The following is a 16,219-nucleotide window of genomic DNA, read 5'->3' as shown; positions in this document are numbered from 1 at the left end:
CTCATTTTCACACGAGATCTTGTATTGGTAGGAATATTGGGATGTGCCGAGTTTGAAAGAGTCGAATGCTCTTGTTGCATTTCATGATCGTTATGATTACTTTAAATTTTGACCCGTTCCTATCTTCAAACCATATTTGGAATTGGTAGAAATATTGAGATGTGCGAAATTTGAAGATAATAGGACTTATACTTTTTACTACAGGGATAATTATTCAAAATATTAACCCTTTGTGGGGGAAGTATTAGAAGAACTGTACCGATACTAGAAGAACTGTACCGTCTGATCTCACATTTATACAAATGGTCATCATTTCATTTCTCTCATTCTCATTCTCTCATTTCTCTTTCTATGAAAATAAAATCCATGTTGACCTATTGTGGGGGAGGTACCGGAAGTAGTGGACCGATTTTGATCACCTCCGAGCTCGATCTAAGTTTAAGTCTTAAGCCGTAATTTTTATAATGCACGCCATATGACTAAGGGTATCATTAAATCGAGGCCCGAACTAACATTGAGTAAACAACACGCACAAGTCTTTGAGAGAAGCTAGTGGAGCAAAGGGTCTTTTGTATATATCATCATAACGGATTGCTAAATATTGATCTAGGATATTTAACCTTTTTTTAAAATCTAACCGAGACACGAAATTTTGGTAGCTCTATAACTATTATTAATAATAATAATTTTGTTGCTCTGGTTTTTTTGTAACTCAAAAAGTACACAAACACTAATTAAAATTGAAAATGAATACTAAATAATTCAAATATTTACAAATAAATTCGATATTCAGACTTTCTGTTATAAAAATAATACAAAATAATAAAATTCAAAAAATTTCGAAATTAAAAAAAAAAAATTGAAATTTTTGTTAAACCGGAAGTAAATTAAAAATGGATTTTTCGATTAAAAAAAATAATTCAGAAAGTCTGATTAAAATAAAAATTATATACATTACAACTCACCTTCCTGCGGCAACTCCACAACATTACTGGGTTCTGAGGGAGAACCCTCACCAACTTGATTAACGGCACTTACGCGAAATTGATAGACTGTGGCCGCCTTTAAACTCTCCAATAAAATCCAACGATTTTCGGCCGAAACATTACTTAGCTCGGTTATCCAATTGAGGAAGGGATCTGGTACGGGACCTACGAATTTTTCTAATGGCGTTAATGATTTGAAAATTATGAGAGAAAAGAAAAAAATAAAGAAAAGAAAAATGTTAAATGGGAAAAAGGGTTAAGGATGGGGAGGCGAGGTTATTATGAGGAGGAGGACGGAATTGAAATGATAAAATAAACCAAAAAATGTTTTTCAGGTGCAAAGAGTAAATGTTTTGTATTTTCATATTTCATTTCAAACAAGGACGACAGAGAGCGAGAGGAGCAAAGTGCATCACAACATTTAGAAAACAATGAAACGAAAATTAAAATTGAAAAAGAATTGTAAATAAAAAGCAATCAAATGGAAAAATAAACGGAAATCGATGAAAGCAATTTAGCAACAAGGAAATAAAGGATCAAACAAATAAACGGAACGGCCATCAGCGAGCCGGCCAACCAATGCAATTCGGAAACAATGAAATGTAGATTAAAAAATAAATACATATATAGTTTTTGTTTTGATTGGTTTTAGGCATCAGGTGGAGGTGGTGAGGCGTAGCAGGGGTAACAATGTTGATGATGGAGATGTTGTTGAGTGGTGTGATAACGACAATGATTGTTGGTGGGTTTTTGTTTTGAGAGAGATCCAAGTTTTATTCCCGAAAACCCAAGTACATGAGAAAATGGAATGGTGAAAGAGTGTTGGGTGTTTTTACGGTGGGTGGATGGATTGATGGGTGGGTGAATTGAATAACCGGAGAAGACAGCACATCCATTGCCATGTGTGTAGATTTGTTGGTGTTTGCATTTGTTATATGGGAAATTGTTTTGCATTGTTTTATTTTTCGTTTTGTTGGTAATATGTGTGTGGTAATGATGTTGTTGTTGTTGGTGGTGGTGTTGTTTTAAAGCCAAAGTTTTTGACAACGTACGCACGCACACACATAACGAGAGAAAAAACAAGAAGAAGAAATTAAAAAACATAAAAACCATTATTTTTGTTGTTAGGTTGTTTTCTTTTCTTTTCTTTTTTGAACAAAAAAGTATTCGAACAATGCAAGCAAGCGTTTACATGTAGCCTGTTTAAAAATAGCTTTAATCTTAAAAATTGCAAATATATTCGTACAGAAATACAGTCGACTCGGGATAATTGGAATTTTAAAACCAGTAAAGGAAGGCCAAAGTCGGACTGGGACGACTTTATGATACCCTACACCATTAACAAATAACCTTTTTTATGGGAAATTTATGAGCATTAAAACATACCACCTATGATTACTTAAGCAGTTATAATTTAAATTCGAAATGAACTAATATTTGATAGGCTTCCATCGTACTGAACTGATATTCATCAAAATACATCCTTTTGAGTTGATATTACATTTTTTAGACACAATACACGTAAAATCGGATGAAGATATATATGGGATCTATATCCAAATCTGAACCGATCTCTATAAAAATTAGCAGAGGCTATTCTATTCTGTATCTGATAGTTGGCACTAAATATCGTTGTTGTGGAGAGTATTTTATGGGTGTGAGGGTGTAGAATACAAAATCGGATGAAACAGATATATGGGACCTATAGCTATATCTTAACCGATTTTCACCAAATTTGATACAGTATCTTCCATGAGGAATTCGTTCATATGTGCCAAAATCCATTCAATTCGAGCTAATATTAACCATTTGGTGCACAATAAACTGGAAATCGAGTGAAGATATATATGGGAAATATATCCAAATCTGAATAGATTTCTATAAAATTTGGCAAAGGTATTTCTGAGCTGAATTTAATATGTTTCTCCAAATATCGTTGTTACGGCTGAGGGGAAGTAATTTACTAATCGGATGAAGAATATACAGGGTGAAATACAAAAACAGCTACACAGTTAAACGACATAATTCTTAATTTTAAATTTTATTAAATGAAAGCAAAAATGTCGCAAATAGCATCAAATTTTAGAATAGGTTTAGATTTTGGCCAATGAAACCGTCATACGCCTCCCAAATGTTGCTCTGCGGTATTTTGGCCCATTCCCGGTGAAGCGCTTGATTGAGGTGATCGCCACTTTGGTATTTCTTATTGCAAATCTTGCTTTCTAAAATACTCCAGACACAATAGTCCAACGGATTGGTATCCGGAGATTTTGGTGGCCATTGTGCGCTGGAAATGAAGCGACGAACCTCAATTTGTAACCATTCATTGGTGGCGCGTGCTGAGTCCTGTTGGAAAGTCCAAGGTCTGCGGCCAAAACGATTGCGTGCCCAAGGCTTTAATACATCCTCCAGAATAATTGCGCGATAATATTCGCCATTTATTCTGGTGTCACGGTCGGTTAATATGAGCAAAGAGCGACCATCGGCTGTTATGGCGGCCCACACCATAACCATGGCCGGCGCTTGAGTTCTGGTGGCCAACCGAAGGTGCACATTTTCAGCTGACCTCTTTGTCAAGTAATCACGATCATTTTGTTTCTTTACAAACTGTTGGACAGGGAATGTTTTCTCATCGGAGAAAACCAAATTCGGCATTTCAATACTTTCGGCCCAGCGAAGCAACTCTTTAGCTATTTTGAGTCTATTTTCTTTCTGTTGCGGTGTAAGTTCTTGCACTTTTTGGAATTTTAATGGCTTTACCCCGAGCTCATTTTTCAATATTTGCGATATGTTCAGCTCACGAGCAATTTTTCAGCCACTGCGACGCGTGTTTCTATCAAGTCGCTTCTTCACTTTTCGAACCATTTCTGCTGATCTTCCCCCCACTTCCTTGTAGCCGGGATACGCTACCAGTATCACAATAACGACCGATTATACGAGACACAAAAGATTTATTCGCATTTAAATGCTGGAGTGCTCTAACGATAGCCACTTGTGGTTTTCCAGCCAAATTTAAAGAAATCACACTATTCAATTCAATCGCGAATAACTTCTGGAAAATTCTCACCTAAATGCTTTTGTGCGCTTGTTAACAATATAATGAGCTGTCACTGGAATAATTTTAACAGATGTCGGACGGATGTTGCTTAGAAATGACAGCAGTCTGAAGTTGGTTGCAGTATTTTCATCTCACCCTGTATATAATTTATCGCTTAGAAAATAAAAGTTCACAAAGTATTTTTTTTTCTGTTCAAAAATATCAAAAAATATTTTATTCAAAATATCCTAAATTTTTTTGTAGAATCTCAAGACTTTTTGCCCCCGTAAAGCCCAAATTGCCCCGATTTATCTGTGATTATATACTTGCACATTTCCTATAGTTATAAATATTTTTTCAGATTCGAAATTTTTTATTCAATAAGCCTTCTTTGAATTCCAATTATCTGGAGTCGATTATATTTGCATGGGGTTTGTTTTCTTATTCTCTAAAAAAGTTTTCGCTGAAATTTATTCAAAGCCGTGGAAACTTTGTTGTAGACATGCATATCTTAACTAACACACACACACACACACGCACAAAAGCATACATACACACAAATAAAAATAATAAATATATTTTATCGCTTTATGTACCGTGAAAATATTCCTTTAGATATGGTTGTAAACATCAACATTAAAACTTTGTTTAATTTTGGGACAAAAATGTACACAATTAATTACATACGTAAAAAGTTGACAAAAGGGCTATTAAATATTGTTTTGAAAGGATTTTTTGACTGCAGTTTCAGACAGAGCGGATGAAACGGAGCGATAAACCTGATTAAATGTTATTTGATATTTATTTAATATTGGTGTCCCTTGACGATATTTTCAAAGTTTCGGTCGGTTTGCAATGAAATCAGCTATCATTTAACATTTCGAGTTCTCAATAAATAATTTAACTCCTGATTTTGTCGGAAGTTTTTAAAGAAGTTTGCACCTCACATAACTGTAGCCGTAGTTGATTTTCGAAATGATTTCCTTTCTCAATTTCCAAACAAATCAATCAGCTGTAATCTGATATTTCGGATGCTCTCTACGTTGAATTACTTCTTGCAAAAGACATTCAATGTAGGTCCACTTTTCTAATTTGTAGGCTTCGTAACTATTTCCAATCAAATCAGCTGTAATTTGACATTCAAAGTAAAAATTCATTAAAAAAAAAAAAATCAAAAATCAAAAAAAAAAAAAAATCAAGTGTCCCCTTTTTGATATTAAGAACTTTCGGTCATCTTTTCCAATCAAATTTGCTGTACTATGAAATTTCAAGTTTCACAAAAAAACAAAAAAAAAAAAGAATTTAAAAATTTCCAAGCATATCAGTTATAATTTGATTTTTTAGGTTCTCTCTGGGTAGACTTACTCCTTGCTGGCCGGCACTTTCTGGGAAAAGATTTCAGATCGCTCACCTCCATGGCGAAATCAGATCTAATATTTGTGGTGGAAATCATCACAGGTCACTGTAACATAAGAGCTATGACTTTTTAGTGCAGTGACGACGCCACCGATTTCTGCAGGTTTTATCAGGCTGAGGGGGAAACTGAAACGGCAGAGTACTTATTCCAAACAATTACGGTTTATAAGTCGCTAAAATCGTCAAAATACCGAATAATGTGAGGTACCGTTATATGAGGGGGGCTATCCGAAGAAAAGTGACTGCATATGTAATTTCTTATCATATGCTGTAATACCAATTAAAACCTTCAGTTACGAACTTTGAAACAATTCCGATGAATAATGTCGCTAAAATCATCAAAATACCGAATATAGGGAGATACCGTTAAATTTTAGCCTTTTATCTCGATTGGTTCAGAAGATAGCGTGATTCGAATTTGCTGATCCAGAATTTTACGCTGATCCAGAATACGTATGTATTTCGAGGAGTTACAAACGGGATGACAAAGTTGATATGGTGGAGGCTATAAAAATTGAAGCTATATCCTATCCTAAGTCCTAGAAGGAAAGGACTTAGGATCAAAATGGAATATATAGCTTCAAAATGGAATATATTGGCCTTCTGAATAATAATCAATTAATAGTTTTAAAAATTTTCCGATTCTTTTAAAAATTTTGGTTTTGCGTTTGATAATGAAAAAAGGTAATCATATTAGAAACCAAATCCAAATCAAAATATTGTGGAACAAATGAATCCACAAGACCATAGCTACAAGGTTGTATTCTTAACATTTAATAAATTTGGCCTACCTTGTAATTATTATATCATCGTCTTATCCAATATCATGTTTATGCTACACTTCATTCACATGTTTTTTTTATTTTTAATTTACCTATAACTCCAAATTATATTTGCTCTGATTTTGCTTTTTTTCATGGCACACAAATTATTCTACCTTTTTTCCTGTTGTCATTTCGAAACTATTAAACTTTTTTTTTGAATGACACATAAAAAAATCTGACACGAATATTTTCACAATAAAAGCGATAAAATGTCAATTTATGTTTATATTTCGTGTAATACATAATAACACATCAAAGAATAACGATAACACCTAAACATGATAAGCGAACGAATCCTCTGGCAACCCGTAAAATGCGAAATGAAACAAAGAAAAAATAAATACACAGCAAACATGTGCTTGTTGTAACACACATACATACATACACACACATTCAGACACTTACAGACTAGGAACACTCATGCAAAACTCCATTAGGGAATTGTAAAATATAAACATACATAGATATATGTGTGAATGAATGTACGTTTGAACTTACCCAATTCCGACACTTCACGCCTTTGTATAATAAACTTCGATATTGGACTATTGCCATCGAAGCCCGGTGTCCAGGATACATTTATGGCACGTTGGTTGGCACCCTCCAAACGTGTTGCCTTCACATTGGACGGTGGAAATGGTAGTTCGATGACACTCAAATGGGCTGACCGTGTTTCATTGCCACCCGGCGAGGTAACAACACAGGCATAGGTGCCCACATCGGAGGCTCGTACCGCTTGTATTTCCAATGTACCATCGGACTGTACACCAATGCGCTGCGAATTGCTAATGGGCGTTGGATGACCTTCACGATACCAATCGATATTGTAGGGCACCGTTGGATCACTGGAGACTTTGCACTGCAACGATGCGGTGAGGCCCAATAGAACTGTGGTGTCAACCGGTGGCTGAATGATTTGTGTGCGAACTAGAAAATTGGTGTGGAGAAAAAAGGGGACATAGAGCGAAAAAACATTAGTAAACATTGGAAAACACGAGAGTATTGTAAAAAAAAGTATCTCCAATAACCCATCGATGAGAGAGCGAGAGTTGTGATGAGTTCAAAAAAATTGTGTTTCGTGAGAAATGAAAAGAATGTTTCTTTCAACTGCATTCTGTGATGATTTTATGTTTTTTTTTTGCTTTGCATGACACGAATGATATATGCCGTATGTATGTTTGATCTACATATACTTGATTTTGGGGAATTGTTTCGAAATACTGAGAATGAATCAATGCAATGCAGTTTGAATATTTGGCATTGTTTTGAGATATTTTTGTGTGTGTGTGTTTCGTTTTGTGATTTGTTAGTCCCACAATGACGTAGTTGATGATGATGATGATGAAGTTGGTAGTATAAACTCGAAAAACATTGAAAATTTATGTTGTATAGGTATAGAGATGGGAGATATATATTTATGTATGTTTGTGCTAAGATGAATTGCCAATTCGAAGTGAACAAGTGAAAGTATAATTTATTTTACTGAAATGTATTTCAAAAATTTCATTTGTTATTCGTAAATGGGCATTGAAATGCAGCAAGAATTACTCTGAAATTTTGGTATTGAAGTTCATGAAAGACATGACTAGGCAGAGAATATATTAAAATATTTTCCTATGAATCTAAAAATTTAAAAAAATGAAAATTTTAAACCAAAACTTTTTAGATGTGGAAAATAAATTTTTCGCGTGTTTTGGTTATATCCTCCAAAGTCGAAGGATTTTTTTACTTCTACTTTTAATACAAATAAGTTGCAAAAGGTATCCTCCAAAGAGAAAATTCTTCATTTTTGAAAACGTGTCTTAGCATGTGCAATTTTTTTCTTCTTCTAGTTTCCAATATTCTTTTAACTTTCTAATATTAACTTAAATTACTTTCTTATAAAGACTAAACTTAAAATGTGAAATTTAGGGCAGACTTTTCACACACTTCTTAATATCTCTACCAATTTAGTATCTAGAGTAAAGATCTGTTAAATTTTTCTAGACACCTCCCCAGCAAAGGATAATAATTTTGAAAAATCCTCAACAAAAATATAGGCAACGATAGGCGTACACGATTTCGTCCAAACTTCGTAATATTGGCAAACAGCAGAAATAAGCTGAGAAAAATTGGGAATATCGGCCTCATACTCATAAAAAGAATATATAAGTTGTCACTTCGATTCTAAATACAAAAATGGGAAAAAACTATGATTTGGCTAGGTCGAGATTTTTAAACCCTTCCAGTGAAAACTTGACTTATAATAACACCGGTTATCCTCAAAATCACCAAAATTTGAAAATTTCAATGTATGGGCTCCATAAATCTATTGAAAATTTTTTTAAAGGAGTTGTTCTATCAACAAAATTCCAAATTTAAGATGATCAAAATACCAAAAATCAGGAAGTACCAATACCTACATTGAACACTTTTTTCTTTAATATTGGGGGCGTAACTTTCAAAATATAGAAAACCTGGGGGCGGAGTCTAAAAAGTGGACTTCCTTTATTGAGGATTTCAATAACCCACTGAAAATCCGAAATGTAAATTTACAGCAGATTTGTTTGAAATAGCAAATGTCCCAAAAATCAGGAAGTATCATTTTATGGCGGCCAAAAAGTGGACCTATATAAAGGGTGAGATCAAAAAACTGCAACCAACTTCAGACTGCTGTCATTTCTAAGCGACTCGTATGACAGCTATTAAAATTATTCCAGTGACAGCTCATTATATTGTTTGCAAGCGTACAAAAGCATTTTGGTGAGAATTTTCCAAAAAAAAAAAAAAAAATTATTCGTGATGGAATTCAAGCGTGATTTCTTTATATTTGGCTGGAAAACCACAAGTGGCTATCGTTAGAGCACTCCAGAATTTAAATGCGAAAAAATCTTTTGTGTCTCGTACCATCGCTCTTGGCCGTGATGCTGGTAGCGTAGCCCGACGTCAAGGAAGTAGAGGGAAGAAAACAGCAACATCAGCAGAAACGGTTCGAAAAGTAAAGAAGCGACTTGATCGAAAAGCCGCGTCGCAGTGGCCGAAAAATGGCTCGTGAGCTGAACATATCGTCATATTCCATTCGGCAAATATTGAAAAATGAGCTCGGGTTAAAGCCATTGAAATTCCAACGATTGTGATTCTATGCAGATCATCAAAAGGAACTATGGGTCTATCTCGTTTCCATTTGCCTGTTACAAACAAATGCACAAAGACATAGTGCCCTGACCACCTTGTGGTGTAGGGTATAATGATCCCCATAGGTTCACCTTCTGGTAGAGCAGTTACATAATTTTTATTTTACAAACAATTTGACTGAAAATTAGTAATTTGGGTCAAATTTCGCCCAATTAAAAAAGTGGCAAAACCAAGCAATGTTTTTGGCCCATATAGCGTTACCGGCTGATTTTAAGTGTTCATAATTTTCGCCAATATTTTGCTCCCCAATCCATTTTTATAATTGAATTTTTCCCATTATTGGGGGTCTAAAAAATTTAACGCCGATTTTACCTACTGTTATTAAAAAAATCCCTTAAATTGGCAACAATGTTTGATTTGAAGGCCTTAACAGGTTTGGTTAGCGCCAAAATGACAATACATATAATGCAAACAATTTTTTCGCTGTCATTATTGTTCGTTTGGCATGATACCAACATTGTTTTGCATACGCATTTGCATAACCCATACATATCCACAACACCAAAGTATTACTGAGTGTGTGTGTGTGTGTGTGTGTGAGTTTGTGTGAAAAAGCCAAATTGTAATTAGCTTTTTGAATCTGCAAATTAGTTTTGGGCCAACAAAAGTCTGACGATCATAATGTCATTTTTTTTTGGATGGCGGCACCAGCATAACAACAATGGCCAATCAAGGGTACCTCCGAACAACTAGTCACCAAAATACTGCAACTGTTATAATAACCTGGATATGATCCAATTAAAATCATAGCAAATAAAATCCAAAGCAATCAGCAGTGCAGCCGTAGTGATTAACCAAAGTACTCTCACACACACACACACATACACACAGAGAAAAAATCACTTTAAACTTTGAAATGACCAGCAGCTAGGAAAGGATAAAAAGATTGGGAATATTATTAAAATTGGCATTGTTTTACGAAAAAAGGACAAACTTGCTTGAATGTAAAATGGCTCTGTGGTTGTGGTGTTACTGCTGCTGATTAGTTAGGGCCACCACACGTTAATACATTCAAACATACACATGTAGACGTGTGTGTGACATGATGGCATCTAATTGCATTCGAAATTTCAACTTTATATTAAAATGGCACGCCAAGTGGACATCAGCAGCATTACTACAATAATGATAATTGGATTTTTCGTCGTTTTGGCCAAACAATTTGGCTATCATATTTTGCTTTTTGTGGCCAACTGTTATTTGCCTACGAAGTGAGCTCTTAAGTGTTATGACTCCATTTAAATTTCGCACGTGATACGTTTTTCTTGTTTGTTTGTAATTAGATTAAAGTAAAGTGATGAAGTTGTAAAAATATTTTCATATTTTTTTGACACTGAAAAAAAGGGACCATTAAACTATTAAGATCGCCCACCGGAGGTCATAAAACTAAAATAGAATTCCAGTTGAATTGGTTGGTGTCACGATATGGTTCGGGGGGCATAGTTTACTTCAAAACCAAAATAAAAACCAATTTACATACAATTCCAATATAAACGTTTATTTGTTACGGGTAGCTCCACTAAATATAAAAAGAGGGGTTTAGGGTATAATTGTAGTAGCAACAAAAGAGAAAATCGGGGGTTTTTATGAGCTTTTTCTTAAAATCTCTTTCGTGTTTTTCAAAATTGTGCCACATAATAATTGGAAACTTCTCAGAAGCATTTAGAAAACAAGCCTAGTTTAGTAATAATTCTCGATTTTTTTTTATTTTTTCCAGAGGTAGGTATCAACATCCTGATTACCAGTCAGTATTTTTTTTTTTGGGGGGACGGATCCGGACTCCACCATATTTGAAACAAAAGTCCTTAAGGTATCATTTGAAAGCTAATGAATATACCTATCCCACAAGTGGTCACACATTATTTAAAACGGTTCCTAAGGTGTGTCAAAATTACTGATTTTTTGGACATCGATTTTCTAAAAAAAATCCCCCAAGAGTCGAAAAAGGTCCCAATTTCGGGGTCTACAAACTCTCGGATAACTCTCGAAAAGAGTATCCGATTTGGTCCAAACTCGGTACATCGTAATATTTTTGTCAAACTTAGATCGAGTTATGAGATGGGCAATATCTGTCCACTTCTTCTGGTACCTCCCCAAAAGGTGGCAATTTTTAAAAATATGTATTTTTCCTGCACAGAAAGAAAAACTATAATTCGATTTTGCTCCAACTTTGCAAATATAGGTTTGACTCCATCAAGTACCTCCCCCAAAAAGGATGAAAATTTTGAATAATTACTCTTATAAACTCTTATTAAATGTGATGTAGGTGTCCGATTGTCTAAAAATTTAACGCATCCCAATAACTTTATTTACCCAAGGTCGTTTTTGCTTCAATTCCGCAAAACCTAATATTTGCGTCAGTGCTAGATTAGGTGCGAAAATGGATAATATAGGTCCACACCATCAAGTACCTTCCCCACAAAGGGTTAAAATTTTGAATAATTACAACTCTTATAAAATGTGATGTAGGTGTCCGATTGTCTTTGAATTTCACACATCCCTATAATTGTATTAACCCAAGGTCTGGTGTTAAGATGGAATATATCGGTTCACTCCTTCTGGTACCTCCCCCAAAAAAGGGGGAAATTTTCAAAAAACCAAAAAAAAAAAATATTTTTTTTGCAAAGAAAGAGAAGCAATAATTCGATTTCGCTCCAACTTTGCAAATTCTAATATTTGCATTAGTTCTAGGTCAGTCGTGAAAACGGATAATATCGGTCGACTCCATCAAGTAACTCCCTCACAAAGAGTAAAATTTAGAATAATTATATCTCTTAAAAAATATGATGTAAGGGCCCGATTGTCTTCAAATTAAAAACCCAGGATCTGTTGTAAAGATGGTCCAATCCTACTGGTACCTTCCCCACAAAGGGTCAAAATTTTGAGTATTCATGAAGCTCATAAAACACGAAGTTAACATCCGATTCCATTCAGACTTGGCACGTCTTAATATTTTCATCAACACAAGATCTGTTGTAAAGATGGTAGAGATCGGACTACTCCTTCTGGTACCACCCTCACAAAGTATTCAAGATTTGAATTTGAATTTTTGCTAAGGTAAGATCTGTTGTGAAGATGATGTATATGTGCGAACCCCTTCTGGTACCTCAGCCACAAAGGCTCCTAATTTCAATACTTTCATCTGTCATAACTTGTGATACAAGTCGGAGATTCTTCTATATCTAAATATTCCTCTTAAATAGAAATCTCATATGAATATGTAATTTATCGGAATTTATGATTTCACATAAAAGCGACTATAAATGTTCGATTTTCTTGCAATTTTGCCATACCAATATCTCTATCTGTATTCGATGAATTATGAAAACGGAATTCTTCGATCGACTATATCTGGTACCTCACTCGCAATTTAATTTTTTTAAATTATACCATATCTCATAAAAAGTTAAGGAAGTTATCAATATATATAGTAAACCTGGCACGTCGCAATATTTATATTATATTTATTTAGGTCCGATACGAATGAACAATATTGGCCCATTCTTTCGAAGCCTACTCCATATAGGGTCGACAATTTGTATAACCATAATAGAAGTCAAAATATATTTAAATAATCGAACATTGGCTGAGGGTATACATCTGTCGGCAAAGGCGACTGATATTTTTTACTTGTTTTCTTAAATTTATGATAAAAAATCTCAATTTGAAAGCAATGTTCTTCAAAGTTTCAATATCTCCCCATCTGGAGAAAGTAAGTCAGTTAAATAAGTTAAAAGAACAAACAAAGGTCATATGTCGCTTTTTCTTAAATTTCAGAAAAACATTCGCAATTTGAAAACCTATGTTTTTAAGAATTTCAATATTTCCCCATTTGAAGGAAATTTCAATTTTAATTCAGCTAATTCCCTTAGCACGTGAATTAAGCTGTCAGAACAATGTAGAAACAAACAAAAATGTCGATGTCAATGAACAATGGAAGCAACATGCAATGTTTAGAGGTTAATGAAATGAAAAGAAAAAAATGCATTTTTATGTTTGATATGCGAAATTATGTGCGGCATTTACGTAAATGTTAGTTGGCATGTTAACTAGCTAGTTGCTGGGGTTTATGGTGCGAAGGGGATAGCAAATCCCATTGGTTATGGTGTAAAACAAATTATGTGTACTTACCCAAAACACCTAAATAGGCCTCACCATTCACGGTGCCGGCCTCATTCGAGCGTACACAGGTATAAAGACCAGCATCGGATTCGCGTACATTTGAAATTAATAAATCTCCAGATTCCAAAATTTGGATGCGGCTTGAAATTTCAACTAGGTGGGTTTCTGCACAGTGCAATGTGGAACATTGGTGGGGGGTGGAGTAGCCAAGGTTTGCGGATGGCGGATGTAATGTAAAGTTCAGGTAAAATGTTGTCAGCCAGCAGCATCAGCCATGTTGTTTGAATTCGTAGGTTGGGGCGAGGGGAAATATGCAAATTTGGTAAAGTTGGCAAAAATTTGCATTTAACACAGCAAACACCCGACACATATACACACAGGCGACACAGGATCCAAAAGGAATAGTTGTAGCGTTTTTTTTTCGCGTAACATGTTTGTTTGTTGTTGGCCATCGCATGAGTCCCCCCACACCAATACAAAAACCATCATCATCATCATCACGGTGATAATGGTGTTGTAATGATGATGTTTTTGTTGTTGTAAAATGTGGTAACGGCACCCATTAAGTCCATACACACAAGTTTCCACACACACAAGCAGGAGCAGAGAGAGAGAGGTATACCGCCAGGATAAATGGTGTTGTCGTCAGCATGTAAATGATGATGTGCATGGTATGTGGAGATGGTAATGTGTTGTCAATTGAGCGTTTTTCCATGTTTTTTTTTTTGGTTTTTGTTTTTTGTTGGGAATGCAGTAATAGTAGATTTTCACACCCACACCCACACCCACACACACACATGAAATTTTTTGTCAAACCCATGTATTTCCGGTTCGTCGGTCACCATTGCGTTACGCAGTTTGTTGTTTTGCAACCAAAACAAGCGACGAAAAAAAAACAGGAACGGAAAACGTGTATATGTTGGGCGCCACAATTGCAAGCAATGTGTAAATATTAAATATTGTCAATGGTTTGTGCCATTTGTGGCATGCCACACACCAGCACAAAAACGCCGACAGACAGTAATGTTGAATAAGGTGTTTTTTTTCCGCCAAGTTAAGTGCATATTATGACGCCACATAGCCAAAGTGTTTTCCATGGCATTAAGTTATGACGACGATGGCGATGATGACAGTAATGTTTTTATTGACGCACCCACACACACACATATTTTAATGTTGCATCAAATATTTATTGTGCCACGCATGTCAAGCATTATTGCAGCGTTGAGGCGAGTGTTTGCAGGGCGGTGCAATTAAAGTCATTTAGTTTTTAGATTGGACATTAAATTGTGGTTTTGTTGTTGGCAAAGAATTACAACAAAAGGGGGATCCACACAAATTTCGTTTCGACGGATTTCATGGATTTTGTACAAGTTGACCAGGGGGGGTAAAACACCCATATTCCAATGTTGGTGGTGATGGTGGTGCAAATAGGGATATGAGGTGCCACACAACGTCAAAAAGGTAATCCATTGAACGACCATTTAAAAATAGTTTTATGGCAGTTTTGTCGGAGTTTTTTTTTCGAGAGAGAGGGGATTTTGTTGGTTTTTTTGTTATGTTATATTATTATTTTTTTTTTGTAGCAATAATTCAAACATCCGTTTTATTGATAGTTTGAATTTGGTTAGTTAGCAGTTGGTGGTAAATTTGCAGTAGTTGTTGTTAAATTATTTGCATATAAAAAAAGGAGAAGAGAAAAAAAATGAATACGAATCTGTGATTAGTAAAAAATATATAATTTATAAAAAAATCCATATTTATGTCATGCAAGTAGTTTATCCACAACATAAAATATATATATTGTGGCCAAAGGCCATGTAGATTATTTTGACATTTTTTAGGAAACAGCAAATGTCAGTTAAAAATAATTTTAATAAAAATATTTGTTTTTATTTCTAGAAATTCATATAGGATTCAACACTGTTTTAGATAAAAAAAAACTCATATCATATTCCATAAGAGAATCTACGGGTATTCATTGAGATGTATATCAGGAAATTGATGCGGAGTTCCTTCAGGTTTTCCATCGGATGATCATCAGATCTTCTATGAGAAGACCATCAGATATTATAGGAAAAGGCCGTCAGGATTTCTGTGAGAAGACCTTTGGCTCTTTTATGAGCAAACCCTTTGGGATCTCCACCTACAGAGTGAGATGATAAAACTGCAACCAACTTCAGACTGCTGTCATTTCTAAGCCACTCGTCCGACAGCTGTTAAAATTATTCCCGTGATTGCTCATTATATTGTTTACAAGCGTACAAAAGCATTTAGGTTTTGGAATTTTCCAGAAAAAAAAAATAGTTATTCGTGATGGAATTCAAGTGTGATAGTGTGATTTCTTTATATTTGGCTGGAAAACCACAAGTGGCTATCGTTAGAGCACTCCTGCATTTAAATGAGAATAAATCTTTTGTGACTCGTACCATGGCTCGTTACCGTGATACTAGTAGTGTAGCCCGACGTCAAGGAAGTGGACGGGGGAAAACACCAACTTCAGGTTGGTTCGAAAACTAAAGAAGCGACTTGATCGAAGCCCTCGACGCAATGAACGAAAAATGGCTAGTGAGCTTAACATATCGCAATATTCCATTCGGCAAATATGGAAAAATGAGCTCGGGGTAAAGCCATTAAAAAAAAAAAACAAAACTTACAAG

The 16,219-nt window shown here is 35.0% G+C and overlaps 1 protein-coding gene across 1 annotated transcript in view; it reads right to left on the bottom strand.

Annotated features, from left to right (window-relative positions):
* LOC131801853 (protein sidekick-like) overlaps positions 1–16,219 on the bottom strand; it is an 81,096-nt gene that overhangs the window by 13,353 nt on the left and 51,524 nt on the right. Inside the window, exons 3-5 of the mRNA XM_059120878.1 lie at positions 13,569–13,724; positions 6,762–7,190; positions 966–1,151 (exon numbers count right to left, since the gene is read on the bottom strand). Of these exons, the coding sequence (XP_058976861.1) occupies positions 966–1,151; positions 6,762–7,190; positions 13,569–13,724 (771 nt within the window). The remainder of the gene's footprint in view (positions 1–965; positions 1,152–6,761; positions 7,191–13,568; positions 13,725–16,219) is intronic.

Source organism: Musca domestica, unplaced genomic scaffold (assembly GCF_030504385.1).
Source record: "Musca domestica strain aabys unplaced genomic scaffold, Musca_domestica.polishedcontigs.V.1.1 18, whole genome shotgun sequence".
Lineage (NCBI taxonomy): Eukaryota > Metazoa > Arthropoda > Insecta > Diptera > Muscidae > Musca > Musca domestica.
Note: the sequence above shows the minus strand (reverse complement) of the source record. Positions and strands in the feature narration are given on the sequence as shown.